This window comes from Numida meleagris, chromosome Z (genome assembly GCF_002078875.1).
Source record: "Numida meleagris isolate 19003 breed g44 Domestic line chromosome Z, NumMel1.0, whole genome shotgun sequence".
Taxonomy (NCBI): Eukaryota; Metazoa; Chordata; class Aves; order Galliformes; family Numididae; genus Numida; species Numida meleagris.
Window position 1 is genome coordinate 9,436,235 of NC_034438.1, and position 26,615 is coordinate 9,462,849.

General features: G+C 45.1%; 1 protein-coding gene across 2 annotated transcripts in view; it reads right to left on the reverse strand.

Moving 5' to 3' along the window:
* CCBE1 (collagen and calcium binding EGF domains 1) overlaps positions 1–26,615 on the reverse strand; it is a 92,206-nt gene that overhangs the window by 12,546 nt on the left and 53,045 nt on the right. Inside the window, exons 1-5 of one of the 2 annotated variants that reach the window (XM_021380394.1) lie at positions 25,441–25,701; positions 11,226–11,278; positions 5,658–5,792; positions 4,783–4,920; positions 305–411 (exon numbers count right to left, since the gene is read on the reverse strand). In XM_021380394.1, the coding sequence (XP_021236069.1) occupies positions 305–411; positions 4,783–4,920; positions 5,658–5,792; positions 11,226–11,278; positions 25,441–25,643 (636 nt within the window). In that variant the 5' untranslated portion in view covers positions 25,644–25,701. Of the gene's footprint in view, positions 1–304; positions 412–4,782; positions 4,921–5,657; positions 5,793–11,225; positions 11,279–25,440; positions 25,702–26,615 lie in introns of those variants that run through there. The other variant, XM_021380395.1, reaches the window with a different exon arrangement.

The following is a 26,615-nucleotide window of genomic DNA, read 5'->3' on the forward strand; positions in this document are numbered from 1 at the left end:
TCCAAAATCCTCTGCATCCAGAATGAATGAAAAGCTGAGGACAGTGCATCTTGCCAAGAAACCTGGGCTCACGTTGCAATGGGCTTTTGCCAGATTCTTTTACCATGAGCCTGGTTAGCAATCTGCTTACAAGCAGTGCAGAAGCATAAAGTAAAGATGCTCTTCCTATGCAATTGTAAAACACGTTGCCATCATCCTTGTGGGCAGAAGAGCCACATGGCAGTGACAGTTGCAAACACTTAAATTTATACTCACTTGTCATAAAACATGCAGGTCTGGTAACATGACTGATCAGTGTTCATACCTTTTGCTTCAGCTGTAAAACTGTCTGCTTTATTTGATGAAATTCCTTACAAGAGGCACAGCATGTCCCCGGTTTCGCCACATTTTCAGATTTCTCAGAAAGCCCAGCTGAAAGAAAGCAGTTTCCAATACAAATATAAAGATCCAAGGAAAAGAAGTTCATAAAGTAATTGCAAAAGCAACTGGAGTCTTAAAGCTCGTTGCATTCCCCCAGACTGTGAAGGGAAGAGGCAAGCGCACCATTATTAATGCTTTGACTGTGAGTTGCTGTGTAAGGCTGAAAAATTTTTCAGGGACAGCTCTGAGCTCATTTTTAAAGCAGCTGTTTTCAGTTAACAGTCACTGAAGTATTTGTTTTTTTAATACCTGAAAAAGTTTACACCCCTCCTTTTATCTTTGCATTCATGGTAGACCATTCCTACAGATCTGACCAGATTTACAGTGCCCTGAACGGCAAATTTTCACATGCTATAAATTACAGTAAAACCCCTCACAGTGTGGTTGTTTCAATCACTTTGCACAAACTGCTCTTTATCATCACTGCTTTTTCCTCCATGTGATGGAATCAGCCTGGCCAGAGATAGGGATTGAGAGTAATGATAGGGATTTAAATCCACATGAGAGAATGGGTCACACCGGTTGATACTACATAAGAATGGGATCTTTTCAAGAATCCTTGAAATGATGCAAATTGTAAGAGATATTGCAAATGCTTTTTTGTATGTGTCCTTTTCCCAGTCCCATACATAGTGAATCAATTCTGCGTCATAAACAAACAAGCACTGTTTTGACAGATGTCCACTGAAAGAGAAACGTGGTTTCCAAAACACATACTTGCAGACTCTAGATAAGCATTTTTTCTTACACACACAGTTGCTGAAAAGCATGAAGTGTACGGAGGCTCTACACATGAAGCGTGGCCTTGTACAATGTCACCTGTAAGGGTTATCGGACACTGATCCTTCCGAGCATGCCCTGTAATGGGAAAACTCTGCAGGTGCTCCTGGGTACAGCCAATAAGACTTTGAAGTCTTCAGAAAGTATCAGCTCTGATGTACTTAGCTATCATGTTCTATTCCTCACTTCAGCTTTAATGCCCTTCATCTTTTCCTGTGTACTGATTATGAAAAAGTCTGCATCGTTTTCAACGCAAACAGAATTTTCTAATACTAAAGATGTCACGTGGTACTTGACTTTAAATGTTTACAGTATCCAGTAAGGGACACTGCACCCACCAGATGGTCATCTACAGACCATCAGTGCACAAATTCAGGAAAAACTGGTTTTCAGTAGGTTTAGTCCATTGGGTATAATTTTTTATCACATATGCCCTTCCCTTACCTCAGGTAGCAAGTAGGACTGCGAGGGCACGGTGCTGGCTCAGTGTCAGTCTCGAATCAGTCAGAAGATCAGGAAGCAAAGGCTGGGGGTTTTCCCAGTCACTACCTGCCTGCATCTAACACCGCAGTCCTATGGCATTGCGGTAACCCTCAGCTCTCTTCCCTATTTTATTTAGCATGTGTCTGACAGTAAGCATTCTGCTTTTGGAGCATCCGAGCCCTACTGAATAGCACATGGCTGAACAGCTTGCTGTGCAGTGCTTAGATGGCTCAAAGTTTACAGTCAAAAGCTACTCCAGGGGCTTTTCCACTGACCTCCATATAAAATAGTTTCACCAAATTACAGCTATTCTGTCTCCATGACCATTTTTCCGGCCACAGCATCTCCTAGAAGGACTTTGAACTTACTGTAACCATATCTGAACATGCAGCACCTCCTAGTTTCCTCAGTGCTGTATTTCTATTATTGATCATTTTGACTCCCACCAAAGCCTTTTTGCCCATCTCTGATAGAGCTTGCAGCATGTAGATTTTTTTTCCCTTAACAAGTAGCTGTTAAGCTGTTACCAGGACATTTCTTGATGTTTCTATAAGGCAAGTTTTCTCCTGACCGTAAGTCAGTACTGTGGCTCTCTCATGGGCCTCACCCTTCTCAAATTTTTCAGCTTTATAAAAAAAAAAACGAGAGTGTTTTGACATGTTCATCACTGGACCTTTGTAAGATTCACAAAGGCCCAGATAGAGAAGACATTTTTAAAATGCCCTTTTTAAAAACTCCCCCTCAAAACTGGGTTTGATACTAGTCATAACTGAATTTGTTTTAATAGGTATCTTACCAAATGAGTTCCCTCACACAACACACACACTGTGTTAAGAAATGTTGCTGACAGCAACATGCGGTCATAGGGAGAAACTGCCAGAGCCTTTGCTGTCTGAAACCTTCAGCAATCCCACTAGAGTCAGTAGAATTATGTGCAGATTAAGAAGCAGTGAATTTGGCCTCTTGTTTCATCATAAAATGCAGTTTACCTTCCAGAAAGATGTGGTACATGGGGCTGATGGCTGTAGATAAATAGGACTGTAACAGCCCATGGAGGTGAACAGTGCGGGGGTCAGCTAATGTTTGGAAAATATCACACCAGAGAGATTTCTGCAAACCCAGTTGGATTGATTTATCTGAGGAAGAAGTCCAACAGCGTCGCATAAGCAAATGTGAGCTGTGTCCCGGGAGAGAGATGGAATCCCCTAACTCATACCAGACACAAGCGTTGATTTGCCCAAAGAAGGAGTCATCCATCAAACACTCGCTCTACCCCCATCCGATCCTGTGTCAGGACCAAAATATGAATAAAGCCAGACTAAAGCATGGACAAAGCCAGAAGCCACCTAGGATGGGCCAGAGGGGCAGGCAGCAATCAGCTGCAGCCTCCCACGCGCGGTGCAGCAGACCTGAGGTCACCCACCAGGGTCAGTTTGGCCAGCGTTGAGCAAAGCACTTACATAACCTGTTTTCATTGCACAAGGAAACTACAATTACTGCAGAGAAGGCTTCAAGCAGCCCCACTTAAGGAGGGTTTCTGAAACATGAAGTCTAGCTCATGGGTGACACAGAGCCTTTCATCTAAGCAAGGCCCTGGTGAACCCGCAGTGCTATCGAACAGAGAGCAGCTCAGGGAGCGATGTGTTTTCTTTGCCTCTGCTCAAAGGCTGATGCTGGACGAGAAGGAGATGCTGGCGGAGCAGAGCTCTGCGGGAGCTGTGCTGCGGGCGGTCTTTGCATGGAGGCTGCTTGGTGGATCATCTGTGTTGCATTATCTGGGCTCAGCCTGCTGAGATGGTTTAATGTGCCTGCTTCGGAGCGGGTGGCTGTATTGTCTCTTTCAAACACAATGTTACTGTGGATACACGAAAAATGCTCCCTATTCTCGTGTCCCACTAACAAATCCAGAGCATTCAGTCAAGCCCTCTTGTCGTAGCTCAGAGCCAAAAATGGTGCTCACAGTACAGCCTCCAGGCATGCCAGGACGAGCAGAAGTGATAATTCCCCAGGAAACACACAGAAAGCATAAACCTGGAGAGAGGACCCTACATGTTTCTCTCACTGAATCTTAAAATAGAGTGCAATTGTTTTTATGGCCTGTGCAATGCAAAATTGCTGTTTTTCAAATATTAGAATGATTTCCACAGCCCTGAATGTCTCCCATGGTCAGTTATCCCGAATGCTTTGGACATTACCCTGTCAGGAAATTTGAATTCTCAATTTAAAATTGAGAATGGCAAGGAACAACTAATGATAATGGAGAGGCTCCAGCCACTCCATTTGATTTTCGGAGGAAAATTAGAATTACAAATTGCTTTGGCCATCCAGTGAGATTTGGAGCACCCAATGATATATGTGCTCAGGCATTAATAGATGAACCGATGGTAAACTGCCATTCATCAAAAGAGTGATGTTTTCTTTTTTATTTCCCCCCCTTTTTTCTTCTAGAGCACACGCTGTTGTCTTCCTCCCTGCTTTTTAAATTGCCATATCAGTATTTAATCTTTAGTACTCTAAATGCTGTAATTTAATAACTGGGATGAGGTCAACAACTTTACAGTCATTTACTCTCAGTACACATTTATACTCTGAAAACAACAGCGAAAAGGAAGAACAACTCACTCTCTCCCATTTTCCATCACAGATCACTTTCAATGGAAAAAAAACAACAATGAAGCGCAGTCATGAGACACACAAACTCTGTGCAGGTCAGCAGAATTCAGGTGTTACTCAACAAGATTCAGCCTTTGATTCAAATAATGCTTAAAAGTACGTGGAGTACACTCCTTTTCTGAGTGCCCAAGCACTCACAGACACCATCCACCCAACCCAGAGCCGTTTGCTGATCTCAGATATAAATACCAATTAATCACACTGAAGTCAATTTAATGATCAGATGAAATTAATGGAGGCTTCTAAGTGTCAGCATTCAGAAAATTTTCTTATGTCTCTCGAGCTCTGGGCTGTCCATAGCCTCTTTGGGCAAGGAGTGGCAGAGCTCCATCACCCGCACATACAGCAGCACTTCCTGGCAGTCAGACAGAGCCTCGTGTGAAGCAGACCCTTTGGCCCCAGACCTTTAACCCCAATGGCACATACCTTTATCTCCCTTGGTGCACGTCTTGCCGTCCTCCCCCCGGATATAGCCTTCGTGACACTCACACCTGTAGCTGCCCACGGTGTTGATGCAGATCTGTGAGCACAGCGTCCCGTTGCTGGCGGCACACTCGTCAATATCTGGAGAGCAGCAAGAGCAGAAAGTGTCCTGGAGCTGGAGGTTTCAGACCTCGGGTAAATAAAAGTCTTCCTTTTAAAGTACCAGGAGATTTGGGGTTTAAATAAATGAGTGGTTGCAGCACTGCTGCTGCTTCGGGCTGAAGCTCTGTGCAAACTGACAATCATTAACACACCTGCCATTTTACCAGTGAGCACTGTGTGACCATTCCTTTGCACCAGACGGCTCACTAGAAGCTCAATCCTGCCGACCTTGGCTCCCTGGCATGGCAAACTAAGCAGGACACAACTCCTTGTGTCAGCCACATGAGCACAGCTGCGTGAGCACCTCAGGAAAATGAACTGTCCTGAACCTGGTCCTTGCCATGTGAATGGAACCCCAGGGATTTATTGTCCTAATCAGGCATGGTCATAGCGCTTTTGAGGGTTACAGCTAGAGCCGTGCACCTCTTCTCAAATACTGCTCACAGCCGGCAGGAGGAATTAATAAAGGGAAAACTGCATCAGCCTGATGCTTCAAAGCATTTAGGTGCATATGGCTCCTTTTAGGTACTGACCACCCATAACTTCAGGAGGATTTAGATATCTTAGTCATGGGCACCAACACGTAGCAGAGTTAAAAGCCACATTTAATCCGCAATTGTAAAGAAAATAAAAAAAGTTTTCAAATCTACACTGACCCCTAAAGAATCTGAAGAAGGAAAACGTGTCATGAACCAGAGAGAAGCACTTCTACCCACCGAGGCAATACGGCTTCTCCCTGTTCCTGTGCCTCTCCCGATCGTAGCGGTACCCAGGATAGCAAGTGCACAGCACCCGTCCAAAGTTATCTGTGCACTGCTGTTCGCAAGGAGCTTCAGCACACACATCGTAATCTGGGGAGAGAAATGCATGGTTAGGAGACTTGACAGTGGCAACAGCCGGATGGTAGTCTGATGGCAAATATTTCACCCTTCTCTTTGCTAATTAATGAAGTTGAGGTAATTGTTTTTGAGGATTGAAGAAAGTTAGGAATAAACCCCTCAATGTAAGTGAAGAATTATAGTAAAACTGTTACTGCTCATCACAGAATCACAGAATTGCAGGCGTTGGAAGGGACCTCAAGAGATCACTGAGTCCAATCCCACTGCTAAAGCAGGTACCTACAACAGGTCACACAGGTAGGTGTCCAGACAGGTCTTGAATAACTCTATAGAAAGAGACTCCACAATGTCTCTGGGCAGCCTATTCCAGTGCTCTGTCACGTTCACTGTAAAGAAGTTCTTCCACATGTTAGTATGGAACTTCCTATGTCCAAGTTTTAGGCCATTGCTCCTTGTCCTATTGCTACACACCACCAAGAAGAGCCTGACCTCACCCATCTGCCTCCCACCTCCCTTTAGATATTTACAGACACTGATCAGGTCCCGCTCCGTCTTCTTTTCCCCAGGCTGAACAGACCCAGGTTACTCAGCGTTTCCTCATACAGGAGATGCTCCTGGCCCTTTATCATCTTTGTGGGCCTCCACTGGATTCCTTTCAGTAGATTCCTCTCTTTTTGAACTGGGGAGCCCAGAACTTGACACAGTACTCCAGATGTGGCCTCACCAGGGTGGAGGAGAGGGGGAGGATCACCTCCCTTGACCTGCTGGCTACACTCTTTTTAATGCACCTCATGGCAACTGGGCTATTTATCAAAACTGGCTTTTATGCAAGGGATACTTACCCAGTTTGCAGAATTTAAGAAGAATTTTCAGAAATTTTATGCTACCTAATTTTTTTTTGCTATTTTCTTCCACAGTCTTTAAGTGCTGATATCAACATTTCCTATACTGAGAAACACAGTAAGGCAAACTGCCAAATCCAAGCAGAAAATATATCACAAAAAAAAAGTTAATTAAAATCACACAGTAACAGTTCAAACCCAGCTATGAACCTCCTAGTGAAGAGCACACTGCTGCAAAACCATCATCACTCTTAATAACAGCCATGTGAAAATTAGGATGTGTTTAGTCGTTAGCCATGCTTGTCAGCGAGATCCCAGCAATCTGCCTGAGGTTCCACTTCAAAACCCTGGGAGAAGGAAGGAGCTGGAGGAGCATCCAGCCTCCAGACCAGCTCAGGACACCCTGCTGAAGGCTGGGTTTTATGCCACAGCCAACCTCTGAGGTTGTTTCAGAGGAGCGTTGCCCTGCATGCAGTGATTCACAGTGCTTGTGGCTGATGACCCTGCAGCAACAGGGCACTGTGTGGCCACAGCAGAAGCATCTCACCTCTGCTCCAGACATAACACACAACTTCCAAACCTACGTGTTTCAACCGAGTTCCCAGCAGTGCGCTGTGTTCCCATATACACAATATAAAATGATTAAAACCCCAACTCATTACTGACTGACTCACACTAATGACTAGCAGACATCTCAGGGTATGATGATTTTTCCGAACAATTAAAATGAACTAATAGATGGAAAAGCAAGTGAAACCACATTTGCTGTATGGAGTATTCAGAACACATGTGAAGCACTGTGAGCATGGTTGGCTTTAATGCCAGCCATGTCCATGGTGCTGTGGTCGGGCTGGAATAGTGTAGATGCCCGAATTTGGAAGGAAAACATGGCCATTGCCTTCAAACTTGGACAACCTTATGGGTAGTTTGGGCTTTTTCAGTGATGCTGGGGAGGCAAAGTTTGGAACTAATAAATAGTCACGAATATAAAGTGCTAGAGGTGATTCTTCCGAATCCGAATGGCAGCAATTTTATTTTTCCACATAGACGTGGTTGATTTCAATGACTGGCCCCTGTGCAGCAGCAGAGTTTGAATGTTAGGTGCTGCACGGAGCTCCTGGCACTGCTGCTAGCTGCAGGCGGGGGATGGAGCTGGACGGTGCTGCAGCACGTGAGAGCATGCCCTTGCTGAGCTGAGCATGCCTGTGCCTTAGCCAGCTGCCCTCACAGATGCTGTATTTAGCCTGTTCCAAAATTTGGCCCGTTCAGTCCATTCAGAGCTGAGGAAAAATGACCTCTGTCCTCACTGTGCTTCCACAAATAGATGTGCACTAACAAAGTTAGAAAAAAATATACATATATATATTAAAAAAAAAAAAAATCAGAGCTGGGAGGGGCCACCTTCCACCCCAAGCAGGATTAGCTACTTGCAAGCCTTTCCTGAGATGCTCAAGTAACCCATGCTTAGGAAGCCCTCAGGGATGGTGGCAATCCGCATTCCAGAGAGGCAGTATCCTTGCAGGGGGTAAGGGTTTTACTAATGCCTGTTCCAAATTCCCCTTAATGCCATTAAAGCCCATTATTTTTGTCCTCCTCACAATGGCCATGAAGAAGCGTTTGCCTTTCCCTTTGCAGCCATTTCACATACTTAAGAACTGTTATCATATCTCCCCTCAGACTCCTTTCCTCTAGACTAAACAGGTCCCAGGTGGAATGACTCCCTTAGGAACAGTCCTCATCCTGAGGATAAAATTAGGCAAAAGGTGCTGCAGCTCTTGGCTGTGCCACACCACCTCTGTGTGCTCTGCAATAATGAGAATACAGGCTCCCTCACATACCTGCCCCTTGACACCAACCCAGCCTCAGAAACATGGTTTGAGAATGAATCAAAGTGACATAGCAAGGATCAGGCTGTTCCAGACTTTAGGAAAATAGGAAGTGTTGAAGTAAAAAACATCTCTACCTGTGCTTCAGTGAATTCAGGAATGACAGTGGAACGCAGAAGGTTGCACCAAGGAAGTTTCTGGAAATAGCATTAGTGAGGAAAGAGCAGATCTTATTACTGTTTGTCTGCCATGGAGTACTTCACAGTGAATGGGCCTGAAGACAAGAAACTCCACTAACAAATCATTGGTAAGGAGCTTGCTGTCCAAAGAAGCTGTTTCAGACTGCAGCTCTACTTTAACATCGGCAACACTGTGAGAAAGGACCTGTTTGGAGCTGTCAGTTTCCAAGGCATAGAAGAGGGGAACTATCCTGGTAAAAGGGCAAGAAGCTCATTTTGACCTGCTTTGCTGGCCAAGTAGAGTGCAAATCAGACACACGAAGGAAACTGCTCTGTTTCCCAGTGGTCATGGCTCTCTGCTCTTGCAGCTGAAACCTGGAGAGAGACAGTGAGTCCAAAGCCAACAAAATGCAGGATGCAGCAGCATGGACTCAGGTTCACTGGGATGCATTTCAAAGGTAGACAAGGAAAAACAGGACAGAAATGAAAGATGGATGTAGACAACCCTTTGGGGAAATAGTGAGTTCAGATAGCAGCTGCCTAAAAGGAAGGCTGGTGGGCAAGGGAAGGGCCTAGCCCTCTCCCAACCCTCCTCTCTGCAGCCGTCCCTAAACCACAGAGAAGATGGGGCTGGAACTATTTATCTGAGCTTTAAATTGCCAGCGCTGGATTAAAAGGTGCAGATGTGCTCTAATAAGCTCACATCTGCAAAGTATTTATGTGCCTGTCTCGAGATGTGCATTTCATACAGCCCCTCCTCCAAGACTATGCCAAAACAATGTGCAAAGAACCAAGTGATGTATTGTAACAGAGTAAACGGAAGAAGTGCTTCACTGAATCATGTTTCTCATCCCTACATTGAAGGCCCAGATTGTCTTGGATGTTATAGCAACTGCTGAGGGCTGTGGAGTTCAAGGGAAAATATGTATTGAGCCGAAAAGGGGGTGAAGAGACGAAGGGAGAGCAGCCACAGCCAGCGGAGAAATTCAATGAATAGCAGAAACTCTGGTTACTGAGATGCAGTTAATAGGCAAGATGAAGTAAAGTCAGTGAGTACACAATAAAAGCTGCTTTCATAATCACCTAAAACCTCAAGAGATGAGAATTAGAACCCTGCTATAATTTATTGCCATGGCTCTCACTTTATTTTTGCTCCTATCACTTCTGCTGTATCTATTATATTTAGTGAAAATAACAGCATGTAAAAGTGTTACAACGGATAGGAAAGCAGGAGGCCAGGCTGCAGAGCCCTGGCTTTCTTCCACCATGAAAGTATTCAGGGCTTCTTCCTCCTACATGCAAACAGGGTTGAACAAACCCAGCACAGCTGTCTTCTCCAAGTGTCCATCTCGCACTGAAGCCATCATCTCACATTGCACACCCTGAGACCAAACTCTGCAAAACCACAGACCAAGGACAACCCTGTGAGCACCAACAGCACCCAAACCCTACCCACTACCCTGTGCCCACGCTGGCACTGTGAGCCATTCCTCCTCATGGAAGTAGCAAATGCACAGTTTCTATTTTTAGAATATGACTTTTTAATTTTTTTTTTTTCACTTTTTGTAACCAGTCCGTGAGTGTTTCCAGCAAACAGCAAAGACACAACAGAAAAAAATAAAAAGATGGCAGGACTGGAGTTTGGGTTATGATCCCTATTGGCTGGACACTGAAATCCAAAAAACAGCTGATATCCCAACTATGTTTATTTGTCACTTTTCTTTTTGAAACATCACTGTCTCAAACTGAGAAAATGCCATTACCATGAGCCATCCACTTAACCTCTGTTTTGGAGGAAACAAGGTTTATCGTCTTCTTGTCTCCGGCCATTTGCTTCGACATGGGTGCTCCTCCTCTCCTAGAACTTCAGAGCCAATTTCACCCAAGTTGGGCAAAGTGCGAGGAGCTCCTGCGGGTGGGCTGAACAAGCAGAGGCCTCCGCCATGGTTAAGGCAGGCAGACCCCAGCCTTTTTCTTAAAGGAGATGTACAATCAGCAGCTTCTGAGCACTGGATCCCAGCACTCTCTTTGCAAAGCAGCCTGTCAGGAGGGGCAGATTTCCTTTTCACTGTGGTATGAACCACCGCAAGTAATTCCCAGTCTCCCCGCACCCACAGCCAGAAGAGGTGGTGGAATAGAGACACTGTATGGCGATGCTTCCCCTTGCTGATGCCTTCAGGAAACAGGTCACAAAAGCAGGACTAACTCACCTGATCACCCCATTCATTTCCAAGCCGAATCTCCTCTGTTAGACCATGGGGGGAGCGTGTGCTCCTGGATGCACGGATGGCTCCTGCATGCACAGCCAAGAGCAGCACGCGGCTCTGTGTTTGCACCAGGTCCTGTTACAAGATCTGTGCGGCCACACATACTCAGGGAGGATTAAGGGTTGGCATGCTGAATGAAACTTTTGGAAGATGCTGATTTTTTTATTTTCAGGACAATTTCTTGGAAATGGTTCCCATGCTGATGCACGCGGTACAGCTCAGCCTGTGGTTGTATCAGGATGCTCTCCCACACAGCAGCACAAAGAACAGAGCACACAGGGAAAGACAAATGCATGGGGACAGGAGAGATAAGAACAGCAAAACCACATACCTTCGGGGATGCACTGTCCAAGAACAAACTTATAACCCTTACAGCATTTTTTCCTGAAAAATAATAAAATAAATTAATGAATAAACAAGCATGTTCTCTAAAGGTTGGTGCCACTTTTTTAAAAAACATTTATGGATAGATTATGGTTACGGATGTGATGAACCAAACCATCAGAGGATCCTGAGCTTTTCTCAGCATTAAGGAACACAACGTGGGAAGCCACTACTCAATCCACAATATCTATATAGCTCTGCTCGGAGAACTGGAGAGGATCAAGAACATCTGAAAATCCTGCCTTTCTGTGTTGAAAGGATGCAGCACACCTCAGTGCTGTCCTCACACACAAGCCAGGTCGTAATTTTCTTGATACGCTGAAGGGTATTTTCAAACATCTGTCATTACAATGTAAACTTGCAGAAAGGACTAAGGCTCAGCTAGGAGTTCAAACAAGATAAATGTTATCAGTCATTTCTCATCTTTTAATAAACCTGGAAGGTGATAAGTGAAATATATTGAGTACTTCATTTGCAGTGAAGAAGTACATCTTACACGGGCAGGGGGTCTAAAACTTTAGTGAAGATTCAATAGGATCAGACCCTTTTAATGTGTCTATGATATGAACAAAGTGATGAGAAATTAAATGCATTTTTTGTACACCATGCTGTTTTCTTTCTAGGCAGCGCACTAGAGCAGGGTGCTGGTGCCCCTTATCACCCCAAGAGCTGCTGGCTGCAGTGGCTCAGTGACCTTCAAAGGGCCTCAAGCGGTGGTGACTGGGATTTGCCAGAGAAGCAAGCTAACATTCAATGTGCTGTTGAATACAGACAATGTGAGATTTTGGAGGAAAAAACCCACGTACTTTACAAATTCACAATTTTGTATGCCTTGCAGATCTGCTGAAATATCTGAAAACTTCCGTTTGCTCTTATCCTTTCACTCAATAATTGACATCGAAGAGTGCTAAAGCCATGGCAGTCAATGACACAACACTCCCCACGACAATCTGCAGCCATCACAAATCATCATTATGTTGAATATAAATCAACTGTCAGTTGCAACTGACCACTTAAAACAAACAACGCGTTACTCCAAACTATGTAAAAACAAACTTTGGCTCCATATTTTATCCGCTTCCAAAGATTAGCCGGAATATAAATTATGCTTAATGACGGTTGAACATCTGAAGAGGAAGCCTCGCTTTGTTATGCAAACAGTGGTCCCTCATTAGACTTTTCTCCAAACACTGCTGTGAAGTTTTATCTGCAAGACAAACAAATGCAGGAGGAATGGGTTCAAAGGTGCACCGGGGAGGCTGCTCATACGCCGCGAGCCACGCCGATGGCTTTCCAAGTGCACATTCGTCTCCTCCTGTCTGCAGAAGAGGGGAGGCTGATAAAGGTTTGCTTGTAGCTGCTCTTCGGAGGAAGATACACCCCAGCTTGAGAGGAGAGAGGGCTGGGAGATGAGAGAGGAGAGGAGGGCCATGAGCTTCCGGGCTGTGGCTTGTGACAGCCAGAACTAACAAAAGAAATGGGAGCAGCAGCTGTCACCATTTCATCCCTTCTCCCTGGGAATTCCCACCTAATTTCCAGGCTTAGGCCCCTGCAGGACCCTGGTGTAGCTCAGGCAGTACATGCAGAGCTCGGTGCGCAGCTCACCCCTGGGGAAGGGCTTGTGGCTGAGCACCTTGGTGGAGCTGCCCCTCTCCTCTCGAATCACCCAGCTTTTGGCTTTCTTGCTGCTAAATTGGGGTTTTACATCCTCCTGGCTTCTTCTGGCAGACTGCTTCAGACTGCTTGCCCCATCCCAATTCCTCTCTCACAGCCGCCCTGCCCACAGCATGTGCTGAAGGCGTGGATGTGTGGCTCCTTGTACCCACGGCAATGAGGGAAGTCCCCACACAAGAATGTCCAGCTACTCCTCCATCCAAAGGGACAGCAGGTGATTTTGGGAAAGCAGCAGCGCTCAAGGGCTTGCCACGTGCTGAGCGGTGGCCGTGTAATGCTGCCCTGCTCCCCAAAGCACAGCCTTGCAAAGGGGCTTGCTCTGGTGAAGGCAACCAGGAAAATCGTGCCCTCCTAGCACACGCCCAGACCCTTTAAAGAATCCATAGCCTCAACGATACCTTCTGGGAATGAGTTCCACAAAGGACAGAGATGTTCTTGAGAAATTATTTCCCTGTCTTAGCCTCCCTTTCAATTTTTCCGTGATTAACCAGAAAGGAGATTCGGAAATGTTTTCTCCAAACGCCTGATTTTTTTCTTGCACATAATGAAAGCTTTAAATCACACTAAAAGAAGTGGTACAGGGGAGGGATGCCCTGTTCTCAGGCTTACGCTCCAAAAAACTATTCCCCCTCACCCTCAACTCCCAGCTCAGGATTATGGATCTCTTTTAGCACAGCCTGCACTCAGCAGCAAGCTTCAGCCATCAGCAGGATTTTGCCTAGGAAACTGCAACTTTAGGGTTAACGCACAGGAAATACAATACACCAATACCCGTTTCCCTGAACATGACATCGCAACCTTGGGATTCCTGCATGCTTTCCACATTCCTGAGGAGAAATCTGTCAAAATGATGGACACATGAGCTGATCATTAGCAAAGGCATTTTAATAGCAATACTCATTTTCAGACATCCACCTGCAGGTTGACATGTCTAATCAACGTTGCACAGCAGCGATCTCATTACACAGAATGAGAGGGAAGAGGGGGTCCCCACTGATAACTTTAGCTACAGAATAACTTTCAGCTCAGGAGTTGCTATGCAGCCGTGCATGTGAGCATGCAGCAAACACCAACATATACACAGCTGGGCAAGAAGATCAGTCTCTGAAATATGGAACCATGGGGAAATTAAGTTGTTTCATTAACACTAAGGCTGGTTTCTGAAAAGAAGAACTTTGGGGACTTTTTGTTACAGCGTTTAACAGGGAGCTTCAGCTGCTGGAAAGAGGAGAGCGGCCCAACAGGTTTTGATTTAGGGTCAAGCGTTTTATACCAATAAACACATCTGAGAGGATATAACTCTGCTGAACTTTCCACTTGTCCCCCTGTGCCCAACACACCAGTGCACTGGCACAGCCCACAGCTCCATGCAGCTGCACGATAGCATCGCCCCAGACAGGCAGCACGAAAGGCAAGAAGCAAGGAATGTGGCTTCATTAAGCCATCGCTTTATTAAGTTAGCTTATCTGGGTGCTATCAGCAGTAACTCATCCAGTGCAGACCAGGACCTCCTCCCATAATTGTTCCCACCTGGCTCAGGGCTGCCACCACCCGCAGCCCAGCTCTTGGTCTGTGCTGGGACACTGGTGGTGGTGCCACGGAGACTGGGGAATGCTGAGCCAGGAAAACACAGCTACGGGAGAGAGAGGGAAGGGTTCGGGTGCTGTCACAGCTGGAATATATTGGAAATGCAAATAATGGAGGATAGCAATTGGAAGAATTGAGAATTAACCTGTATCTGTCCACAGTAGAGTAGCAGTGACAACAGAACTTAACTTCAGGAGAAGAGTTTGAAAGAAAAAAAGGGTAGGAGAAATACGGACAGAAAGGTAGGGATGGGAAAACATAAAGCTTTATACAACTTTATTTATTTATTTATTATTTCAAATGAAAATAATGTGTCGAGGAAATTCTCGCTAAAGATGTCAAAAGCAGAAACAGGAGAGCCCACTCTTGGAAATACTTGTCTCATAGGAATGAAGGAGGCACAGAAATCTCCATGGAGAGTCAGCATGTGAGTTCCCAGAGTAAAATATTATCTTTGCTACATCCTGACCACACTGGGGTTCAGAAACCCTTCCGTGTGGCTCCACCCAAAGAGAGGGAATTTGAGCAGAGGCACAGTGAGGTGGTGTCACTGGAAGACGCAGCAGCTCAGCAGCTCACAGCCGCTCCATCTGGCACGCTGTGGCTGGCCTACTGAGGTCAGAAAAGTGGCTGCCTGGGGGCTGTAAGAGCTGCTGAGCTCTGATGAGACAATAATGATAATGCAGTCAAGCAGCCGATGCAAAAGACTCTCCCACCTTTATCTCTTCCATGGTGGAACTGTGTCAAAAAAGCAAACTAAAAGCAAGAAAGCCTGCACCATGCCAACAGAGGGTTTGAGACACAGGGACTTTGTTGGAGCAGCTCCTTGTTGCACCTGCCTGGTGTTCCTCTTTGATCATCGTGACTTCCAGAAATATACAGTGCAGCAAAAATGCAAATAGAAAATACAGCAATTAACTTCCAAAAGATAATTAGTCAGCTATGCAAGCAAGTCAACTAGGTACCTTAAAAAAATCCTCCCCCTCCAAACCTCCTTTTTTCCCCTGCATTCTATACAGCAGAATTCAAATGCAAGCCAGGTTTGTCTGCCAAAACATGAATGGACGAAACCCATCTGCAGTGCGGGTGCATTAAGGCAGAAGCTCAGTAGCTGCATGTAGTTTTGCCGTAATTCACACGGAGAGTAGATTTCCTGCAAGCTGGTGTAAAACTGAAGCAATGCACTTCATTTTTGTTTGCCTTTCTGTGGGATACATACCAAAATCTTGAGTAAGAGTGGATGGCCTTCCTGCAGACGCTCACTCAGCATACACTTTGCCATGATTTCCAGACTTAGCCCTTTTTCATAGTTTTGTAAAGAGATGATTTATGTTCACCCTGGGTGCAAGGCAAGGTCTGAGGCCAGCCTTACCCCCTCCAGTGAATAGCACTCTGGTATGGGTACACGCACGTCTTGCACTGCCTAGGAGCTGCAGTATCGCCTGTGACCACAGTAGGTACATATGCGCTGCTCTATTTCTCTTAATGGAGTGAATAAAGCAGTATCTGCCCAGCCAGCCACAGAGACCCACCTTCACCACCACAGCTGGAGCTCAGACCTTTGGGAGCAAATCACTGCAGCCACGTATGTGGTTTTTCTGAAGGTCAGATTTCCAGTAATTGTGTGAATCTCAGTCATGTTTCTCACCAGCTCCCGCAGTCCAATAACTTTAATCATAAATTACGGTTCTCTTTTTCTTAAAAAGAAAAAATCAACCCCACAATCCCGCTATCCGCTTTTTTGGTGGACTCTGGTTATAAAGACAGACACCAGAAATGGAGTTCCGTTCTAGTTACTAGTCAATCTTTGATAAGATTCACAATTCCTGGGTTCTTCCTCTGCCGTGAACATGAGCCAGGGATCAGATCCTCCTCTGGCAAACACCTCTGTTGAACAACTCCAGAGGCCTGTGCCAGGTCTTGCCCGGGGCGGCTCTGGTTGATGTTCTTGGATCCTCTCAGCCATGACCTGTGGCTGCTCCTTATTGTAATGTATTGTTTATGGGCTCCTCGCGCAGCTGCTCCAAGTGCTGATGTATGCCATCTTTTTTATGGTCCAGCGGAGTTTTTATGGAGCAGAAATGGCAGTTCCTTCTTCTCAGAAGGGACCTTCCATATGGACGGGATGATCTGTGGCCTCTGCTGAGCACACTGCGCATGCATGAAGCACAGTTCTCTTTGGAGGAGAGAAAAATGACCTGACGGGTTGCAAGAAATCCTCTACCCTGCATGGGTACTGGTGGGGCATGGAGAGGCTGCACACAGCTGGAGAATGCACACAACGCAAAACAACAGAGTTTGGGGGAATATAACCACCAAAAGGTGGGCAGCAGTCCCCAGAGGTCATCCCATCTGGATTACTTCAGGGCTTTCTGGTGCAGGGTAAAGTTTCAGTTAATTGCTTTTCCTAGGGTTGTTAGAAGTACAGAACATCCCGAGTTGGAGGTGACCCACAAGGATCATTGAGTCCAACTCCTGGCTCCAAACCCAGTGTCGGAGAGCTCTGTCCCAACATTCTGTGAGCTCTGTCAGCTCAGGGCTATGCCCACAGCCCTGGGCAGCCTGTTCCATGCCCACTGCCCTCTGGGCAGAGCCTTTCCCTAACCCCCTGCCCCTCCTCTGGCACAGCTCCATGCCATTCCCTCGGGCCCTGTCGCTCCCAATAGTGACTCCAAGAAAGCAATTACCCCTGTGGACACCAGAAAAGCCATTTCTTGGACATTTTGCATAGATGGGAACGTTGTCCTCAAAATCGCACGCTGATTCCCTCAGCACTGAGCTGTACTCTCCTCCTTTTTCTCTTGGATTTTCATTTTTTTTTCTTTTCTTAATGCTAAGGAATGCTCATGTGGTTTATTGCTAGACAGCATGTCAAAAATAGCAAAATGATTAAATAAAAGACTTTTGATGGAACTCATCTGCTTAGACTCAGCTTTATATACATGCTGTCAGCTTTGTCTTACGCTCTTTTCTAATAAATTTCTTTTATTGTTTGGCATTGTACCAAGAAAATGATTTTGTTTAGTTTCAGGGATGAAATTGGAATGGATTTTGCAGAATCAAATTAATGTTCGACAGGTGTGAAATTTGAGGGGAAGAAAAAAAAATGAATTTAGTGCAAAGATGGCACAGTTTACATGTTCTGCATAGTCTGGTGAACCGAAAGAGTATATAATGCAGCAGTCTAATAAGCTGGAAGAGTAAAACACATCCTCACAAATACATTTTATTTCCTGCTCAGCTTACTGTAGGGAACCTGCTTCAGCAGGGGCTCGACCAGATGATCTCCAGAAGTCCCTTCCAACCCCTGCAATTCTGTGATTCTACGATTTTCATTTGTTAAAACAAGCATTCTTCTACATCTCAATTAGAGCGATCTGAAATTAAGCCCGTGTTTTGAAATAACTCGCTGCTTTGAGATTTAAAGCAAAAAAAGTGAGCAAACAGCATTTTTTTTGTCCACCTCTGACTTTCCATTGGAGGACTGTTTGCCGAATTTCCTCCCAGCCCCATACACAGCATGCCCTGCAGACGGCTCATGCTCAGTGATGGATTGACACAGAGGTGAGCCAGAGTAGAGGACGGCTGGATTAGATGATCTGAGTGGTGTTTTCCAACCTTAACACTTCTATCATTCTATGATCATAGCATATCTATCTTGCTCCTTAGATTCATGTTGTGCCTCCGGTTCCTGACCAAATACCCATGTGAGAGAGATGCAGAGCAGTAATTTCCTTCAGAAGGAAAGCAAAGGCAGCACCGTGCCGCAGGAGCTGTGCTGGCTGGCGGCAGGGCTTGTGCTCAGTCGCCAGACTCAAGCAGCAATAAATTGCTGGCAAGCTCTCAGACTGAACGCAGTCCAACCCAGTCCCGTTTATATAGTATCTATCATCAACAGGGTCATGAAAACGCTGCATAAGCAATGTCTAATAAATGTCTTTTGATAAACAGTGGAAGGCAAGCGCATTCTACGCACGCATGCACACAAATGCTCATCACAGAAACTAATGCAAGGAAGTAGGTTTCTAAATCTGGTTCTCCAAACAGGACATGGGCAAGCTAGTAACTTGGTCTGCGTTCACTCAGGGGAGCTGCTGCGTAAGGGTCTGAACCTGATTCTGCAGAAATCACTTTGCCATGAACACACACCAGGTGGGAGATAGGCTCATAGACCAACATTTAGGATTGTGCTTAGGCACACGCTCAGCCCTGAGGGTGGGCTACAATTGCTCTTTTATGAAGAACAGTTGTGGATAATCACTCGTGGCATAAACCTACTCAATTCTGTCTGACATTTGTCATAGCAGACAGCTGCAAGCCTCTTTCTGGTTTGGTGGGTTCAGGACTTGACTGAAGTCTGCTTACCCCATAGACATGTCATCCACCTATGCCCACAGGCACGCACAGATACAACCCTGGCTTTTCATGCAAAAGTTAAAAATACGTATCTCAAAAACAAATGCATAAAAGCACAAAGGGAAAATTTGTAATGGCTTTTGAAATTCAACTCTGGGAAGAAAGCAAGCAAATAATTCCAGCTCATGTTTTTAATAGTCTAGCACTGCACAGAGCCAGACACAAAGACATCAACTTTTAGGAAAGACAAATACCATGGAAAATAATTTAAGAAAGATGCAGTCGTGAGCACCTTGTTCTCTACACTGGCTACCCATGTTGAGATGACACCAACACAGTGTGGGTGTCATGATGACCACAAGGTATGGATGCTCTACCTCATGTTGAAAGGACAGCTCTCACCACGCAGGTACGGAGAGTGGTGCTGCCTTGTCACAGATTAATGGGGAAAACACAGGCACGAAGGGTCACTACAGCAAGATCTCTGGTGTTTGCTGTCTCCAGCATGGACAGGGCAATTTCAACAAGGCAGCATTGCACAGGCCTCTCCCTGTCACACACTATTTGCTTCTTCATAATGCGGAGGAGAACCAAGCCCAGCATTCCATCGAGTGCTTTTCCTTCTGGTGATGAAAAGCAAAATCAAACAGCGCACCACCACTACTGTGCATAGTCTCAAATCTCACAGGTAAGTTTTCTCCAGTTTGACTTCTGAGATGTGCTCGAGCCTGCCTCTGTTTTTCTCCGCTCACCTCAGTGCCTGAAAGTTAAGGGGCAATACACTTTCCCTTCTCTGCTTTTATCAAAGCCAAAAAGCTAACAAATCAAATGGCTGCAATCCAAAAGTCTGTTTCCCTTCGACAATAAACACTTTTTTAAAAGGAAATCACAGTAATTAGCCACAACCTTGCTGTTTCAATGCAAGAAAAAGGTTGCAAGTCATTTCCTGGACACTTTCTATACCATCTAACAACAAGGGTTATTAAATGTCTCCTGACTTCAACGCACAAGCTCTGTAAGACTGAAGAAGAATAGCCACCTAATTTTATACACAATGAATCACATAAGGGTGCTTAACAACCACTTATGGAAAAGGGTTTTTATCCTTCCAGTACTGGCTTAGAGTCACAAAGGGCATGACCCTGCTTCAGTTGCAGCCAAGGGGATTTTTCAAGTCAAGGCTTCAGCCATCCTATAAGAAGCAGACAGAAATCCAAGGGGAAAAAAAAACCACCAAAAAAACCGTAACTTTGGAACAACAGATTCACAGCTCAATTTTAGCAGCAAGGGACCCTAGGAAAGCACCTGATCCAAGGAGGGTGAGCTGCTCAGAGGTCCTCCCAGATGGATGTTGTCAAGTGTGGAGACAGTCTCACCTTCGTGGGAGCTTCTTCCAGCACATAAGCACTAATTGTGCATCTTTCCCTTTTGGTCTACCTAAAACAACCCTTGCTGTGCTCACAGCTCTGGTCACACGTCCTTTTGTCATGCACTTCTGACAAAGGTCTGGCTTTACCTTCCCTGTTCCACTTCATGAGGTACCCTCAGCGCTCTCTTCTCTCCAGCTCGGCTCCTCTCCAGCACAGTGTGCTCCAGGCCCTGAGCATCCCAGCTCCACTTTGCTGGTAGGTGTACAAAACTGTAGGTAACCAAATTGAACACTACCACAAGCAGGTATTCTTTGAAACAGATTAAAGACGTGGGAAATGAGACAAATCTGAACAAAAAAAAAAAAAAAAAAGAAAGAAAAAAGAAGCAGTTTGCTAAATTGCAATGGAATTACAGCTCTAGTCTCCTCCCACTGTCTTATCTTTCTCTTCATTTTCACAATAAAATTTTAAAGCGAAAAAAACCCGAAAGAAGTAGTGAATCTTCAATGAAAAACAAACAATGCTATTTGTCACGAGCATATTTTCAGACAAAAGAGTGGGCCAACTCTGATCTCTATCTAGGCAACAAGACCAAGTCAAAATTGTACTTCTAATATACTCTCAACAACAACAGCAGCAATGGAATTAACTTCTTAATGTAAGCCCTTGGAAATCTCTGTGAGACACTAAAAAAGATACTATTTCAAGAGCATTTCAGGGATCCAGATGTTTCTCTCCTTTTCCCCACTCTTTTATTGTTCCCAGAGAAGACCTTGTAAAAGCTGAAACTGCTTATTAAGTACACGGACTTAATGAATTGGACAAGGAAAGAAATAATTTTTAACGTAACAAGATCACAAGCCAGATCTGTGTTTGTTGTCTACAGATATGATAGCAAAATGCTCTCTACATACAGAGCATTCTCAGTTAGGACAGGATCTGTCTCCATCAACTGCTTCCAGCATGCAGAAAGATTTGTTTCTAAAACAACACAGTATGAAATTGCTGAATTATGCAGTGACACCACACCACAGCCACCACACCAAGGATTGTTTTTAGAGGCACACATCTGCAGGTTATTTTTTGCAAGGCAGAGTGGATGGAGCAAATCCTGAAGCAATTCGCTCAGAAGATGAGCACCACTGGAGCGAGCTGTTATTTATAGTGTCACAAGACTGCTTGGTTGCTCCTGCTGCTGCCACTGGGATGCAGCACAGTGCCCACACTGCTCTTGTCTCCTTAAGGGCTTGGAAAGTTCACAAAGCAGTGTTTTGATGTGGCGCTTTGGTTACCTCCTCTGTTAAAAACGGCAGGCGCTGGAATGCAGTCTGGCACTTCTTCCTGCCAGCAATGGGGCTGCAGGGACTTCAGCATGGTGTGTGCTCTTTGTGCCGTATCCTCCACCCAACAGTGCATCCCATCCCACACTTCTGTAATTTGGGAGCAGGTGGGTGGCATGAAGCCATTCTTAAAAATAAAAGCAAAGTTTTCTGAAACTTCCTTCCATTTCTTCACTATCCTGTGTCCCACAGTCGGCTCAGCTTGCAGTACAGAGGCTGAATTAGGTGTCTATTACCCATCAGCCACATACTAATTGTACAAGCAACCATGCCATCTCCTAATCCAGCAAACCGCAGCCCCAGCACACTTCCTATTGCCTAATCTAACTCTGACACCAGCTGCTGCTTCTCCCCATCTTTTCCCCATCTGAATGCTGGAAGAGGATCTCAGCCCAGAATAACCTACTGAGGTTGAACCCATGGTTTTTATGATGACATGCAACAAATTTCTTTTGCCCTGTGTTTCACAGGAGGTTGCAACCACCTACTCTGCCTGCTTGCTGTTTGCGTGCTCAGCAAATTGCAGCCATCCTCAGACCTCCAGCCCCAGCCTTCCCTCCAGTCCACTGCACCAAAACTGGGGATGGGCTCTGCTCACGTGTGTGGTGATGCCTGATGTTCTGAGATGGGACAAAGAGGCACTCTTCTTTGCTCATTTAAGAAATATGCAACGGATGAAATGAGCCTGAGGGAAAGAAGAGATACAGCAGGGCTGCAGGAATGGAGACTCAAAGGCAAAAAAAAACCAAAACACCTCTGGGACACACAAGGGACTGAGAGGCAAGGTCACAAACCCAAGCCATCATTGGACAGGCAGCGAAGAGATCCTGTGGTGGTGGGGATCACACTAGACTGGGGGGTCTTGAGGCTGCTGGCTTCTGGGAAGAAACTTGCATAACTTCTCACTGCTTGATGCTGGAAAACAACAACCAGCCCCTGTGCCACCCAGCTTTAAAAACATTAAATCCTTTACTCATCTAAAACAGACCTGCCCTGTGGAGGGAAAACCGCGTGGTCAGGATCTGTGACCTTGCCAAGCTCGCGCTGCCTGGGAAGAAAGAAGCAGCGCTGGGTGAGTTAGCCCCTGAATAAGAGAAACCAAACCATAAGGACTTGGCCCAGTGTGCAGCTGGTGCTGAAGGTATGTGCTTCACCTGGAAACTATATTTTCTTATTGCTTGGTAGCAATAAAAACTGACAAACTGATAAGCTTTAATTTCACTTTACATATTAAGAAATAATCGATGACATATAAAGAAATAGAGCTTGGCGTTCTCCTAACAAGTTGTCTAGTTTTAATGTTCTATTGAGACCTATGCAAAGTAGCAAGTGATGCATCTAGCTGTCATTTTGGTATCACTGGTGCAGAAAAACCCACTCTTTTAATGTATTTTTAAAATTAATAAGTAAAGTAATCAGTTTGCTGTTGGCTTGCAGTATTTTATATTTAACCTAGTGTTAATTAGGCATCACAAGTGAAATACAGTTGTATTTTCAGGCTTGTGTCTAATTTATACTGATACTCCCTACATCAAAACCAGTGCTAATCAGGCCTGGGGCTGGCAGATTGGTTCCAGTTGCAGGCAAACACAATGGGATCACTGGAGCAACTCTGACATCTGAAACACCCAAACTGGTTCAAAAGCTGGACCCAGAAGCAAAACAGTAGTACCACGTGTTTTCAGCATTTCAGCACAATGTCAATTTTTGCTGGATGAATTTCATGCATTTCAGCAAAACCCTTTTCTGAACAGCTCTTAGACCTGACCAAGCATGGAAGCTGTAGCCGTGGCCTTGGCAGTCACCACTCACAAGCAGCGGCAGATGCCACATGGGTGGACTGCTTAACTCTGTCAGACAATCGCAACCCCAATGACAGAGAATGGCTGTCACCTCCATCTAAAGCAAGCAACTGGGGATTGTTTGGGTGATTTCTTCCTATTAATTCATGGTCTTCTAAAGTGTTTTGTGCTATCACCATTGTTACTGAGACACTTTCAAGTTGAAGCTTTACTTCAGTAAATACAACATAGACCAACAGCGAAGGAAGTCTATGAAATAAAGCAGTAGTGCATTTTTTCTGTCTGATTTGCCCTGACCAGTGTGATATTGGGTGACAGTCACTTCAGCTGTCCCCAGGTCAGTCTTAGCTCTCCCTCATACGCACAGACTGTCTTCAAAAAGAGCTATCCCAGACGGAGGCCGTGGTATTGGTCTGTGTTAGCCTTCAGAGACAACGTTAAATTCAGACCTGAGGTTAAAACAGTAGCAGCAAAGACAGCATTAGCATTACACACTTCACTCCTCTTTTCCTCTCAGAATATACAAATTGTGACAGTTTGTACTGCTGCTGAATTCCCACCGATTTATGTTCATGCAGTACCTGTGAGATGCCTCTGAGCCACAGTTCACACCGATGCACTCACTGGAGATAATATTTCATGCAGAGTAAGAGGAACTATTTTTTTTGTTTCCTATGCTGTTCACAAGTTGGTTTTTATTCCCAAAGCACTCAAAGGAAGAAAACCCAACATTTTTACAGCCTGAGATATCAATCTGATTCTACAAAGTTGTCTGAAAGTGTTATATTACATCTGGCACACTCTGTTTGGAATAAAAGTTTGGCTCGTGGTGTAAAGCAGACTCCCCCAGACACATACATGGAAGGCCTCATACTCCAAACTGAAATGAATATCACCCACATTCCTCAGGAAATTTCACTCTTTGTTCAGACTTTTTCCCCTTTTTCTACCTAATGAAGTGCTTGTTTATCACTACTACAACCCAACAGACACAGTGTGTATTGCAATCTCACCATCTGCACCACTTACATTCCTAAACATGGAATCTCAGCCAGATGTCTGACTTATCTTCAAGGCTCTGACTTTGGGCATATGGTTTTTATTTAAATTAATTGCAATACTAACAGAAATCCAGTATCTATTACCTATCACAACAGCAGATAATGACTCAGAATAAATTTGTTGAGCCTTCTGTCAGTGCTCACGCAGACCTTTCTGTGCATGAACTGCAATAATTGAAGTCCAATGAAAGGCAGGTAAGATATTAAGCAGAATACTTCACCCAAGATTAAGGTTGCAATTACATTATGAGCAGAAGAGTACAGCCCTGCTCTGGAGCAATCAGTGTCATCATGTACAGGGAGTCCATAACTGGAAAACAATCTTACTCACTCCTACTTACAAGTGGAGCTGTGGCTCTTCCTGAGAACTCATGCAGTGCTTTCTGGTCTTGAACCCTGTGCTTTTCCTTGAAATAAACCTATACCTTCATTTAGAGATGTATAGTTTTACATGCTTTTCTCTGACTGGGGTTTCTGGAGCTCTCCACACGCCTAATTATTACTGGTAGTAGTAATAATATGTTTTTACTTCCATGATGTTAACCACCAGAGTATGAGGGCTGCAAACAGAAGCTAAGTTCAACATCAAGAGATGTCCAAGAAAACTGATAGCTCCTTTCTTAGCTTTCTCTGACTTTTCAGTTAAATCCTTAAATTTACCACCAAACGAGCACTATTCTTCAACCTTCACAGCAGAAACGTGTCGTTATTTTCACCAGACCGACACTAAAGTGTCCCTGGCAAGGACCAGAATCCCAAGTCTTTATGCAAACCTTGGCCAAAACAACAATCCCCAGTCCAAATATAAATTCAAGCCAGAGCTAAGACAGGGCATGGACGGCAAATACACACGGACCAGGACTGAGTTTTCCACATCAGCATATTGTAAGCAGGATAATCAATGCCTTCCCATCCTTCACTATAGTTATACATGATTTTCTGCGAAAGAGCTGAAATTCATCTCAAACTCACCCCACCAGACTGATTGCAGGCTCCTCTGTACTCAGTGGCGAGGAACAGGCACTTCCATCGAGTGGCTTGACCTGACAATGACACTGCAAATCTCCAAACTTCCTGGGCTTTAACATCTCCATTTTCAGCAGGTTTACCTGATTTTTTGAAATGTATTTCACAATTTTCTTGCTGTGCAAGGGGAGATGGAAATCAAACGACATGAAAAGGAAAACCTGCACCACAACCAACAGAAGGAGGTCACCTCCTCGCTCGCGTTCTCCAGCTGGGATGATGTTGCATCACTGCGTTTGAGCCCCCATGGAAACCCTTCCAGAAGCAGAACCAGAAAAACAACAAACCAGACCGCCATACATTATTAAAGGCTGAATTGTAATAGAGAACCACAGATGTACAGCAAAAATTACATATGCACGCGTTAACACTGGTTTTGCTTAACTGGCAAGTGCTGAACCTCTCACACGTTTATAAGGTTACTGTTGTGTGACTTTACATTGATCACCATTCCCAACTCACCATGTTCCCTTTCAGAGCTCCTTGAAGCTCTCAGGGACACAGTGTTTTTCCCCTGTGTTTTTCCAAGTGATTCAAAGACACCTGAGCCAGTCAGGAAGGCATTAACATGGTCCTGGTAACAGGATGAGTGCCTGCATCCCCTGCTGTGCCCAGACATTGCTCTGCCCTGCTCTGTGTAGATGTGTTCTCCACGTCCTATGACCTTAGGGGTAACATGGGGACGATGGGACTTGTATCTTCCAGTGGGATGCTGAAGAAACGCAGTGAAGTGGTGACTGACCCCACCATGGCTGTCACCCACAGAAGGGTGGGCAGCAATGAAGTCGTTCAGGGAATGTCTGAGATCTTATAAAGGCGAGGAATTCACAACCTGCAGATAAAGCCCAGAAGTTTTATGCCACCATTTACAAAACCATCAGCTCTTCTGAGTTGACGTTTCTGAGGAGATTTAGCTGTTGCGTTTTGACAGCGGTGGCAGAGAAGAGCAAAATAGTCAAGACAGCTCTTGTTAGAGCCGGGCAGTAAATTACACGCTCTGCTCCATCCACAAAGAAATGTTTATCATCTGTTGCCAAAAACCACAGCGCCCTGGTGTTTCCTCGGGCTTGCTTTCCATTTCTCCAGCCACCGAGGAGGCTGTTCCCCTTGGGAAGTCTCAT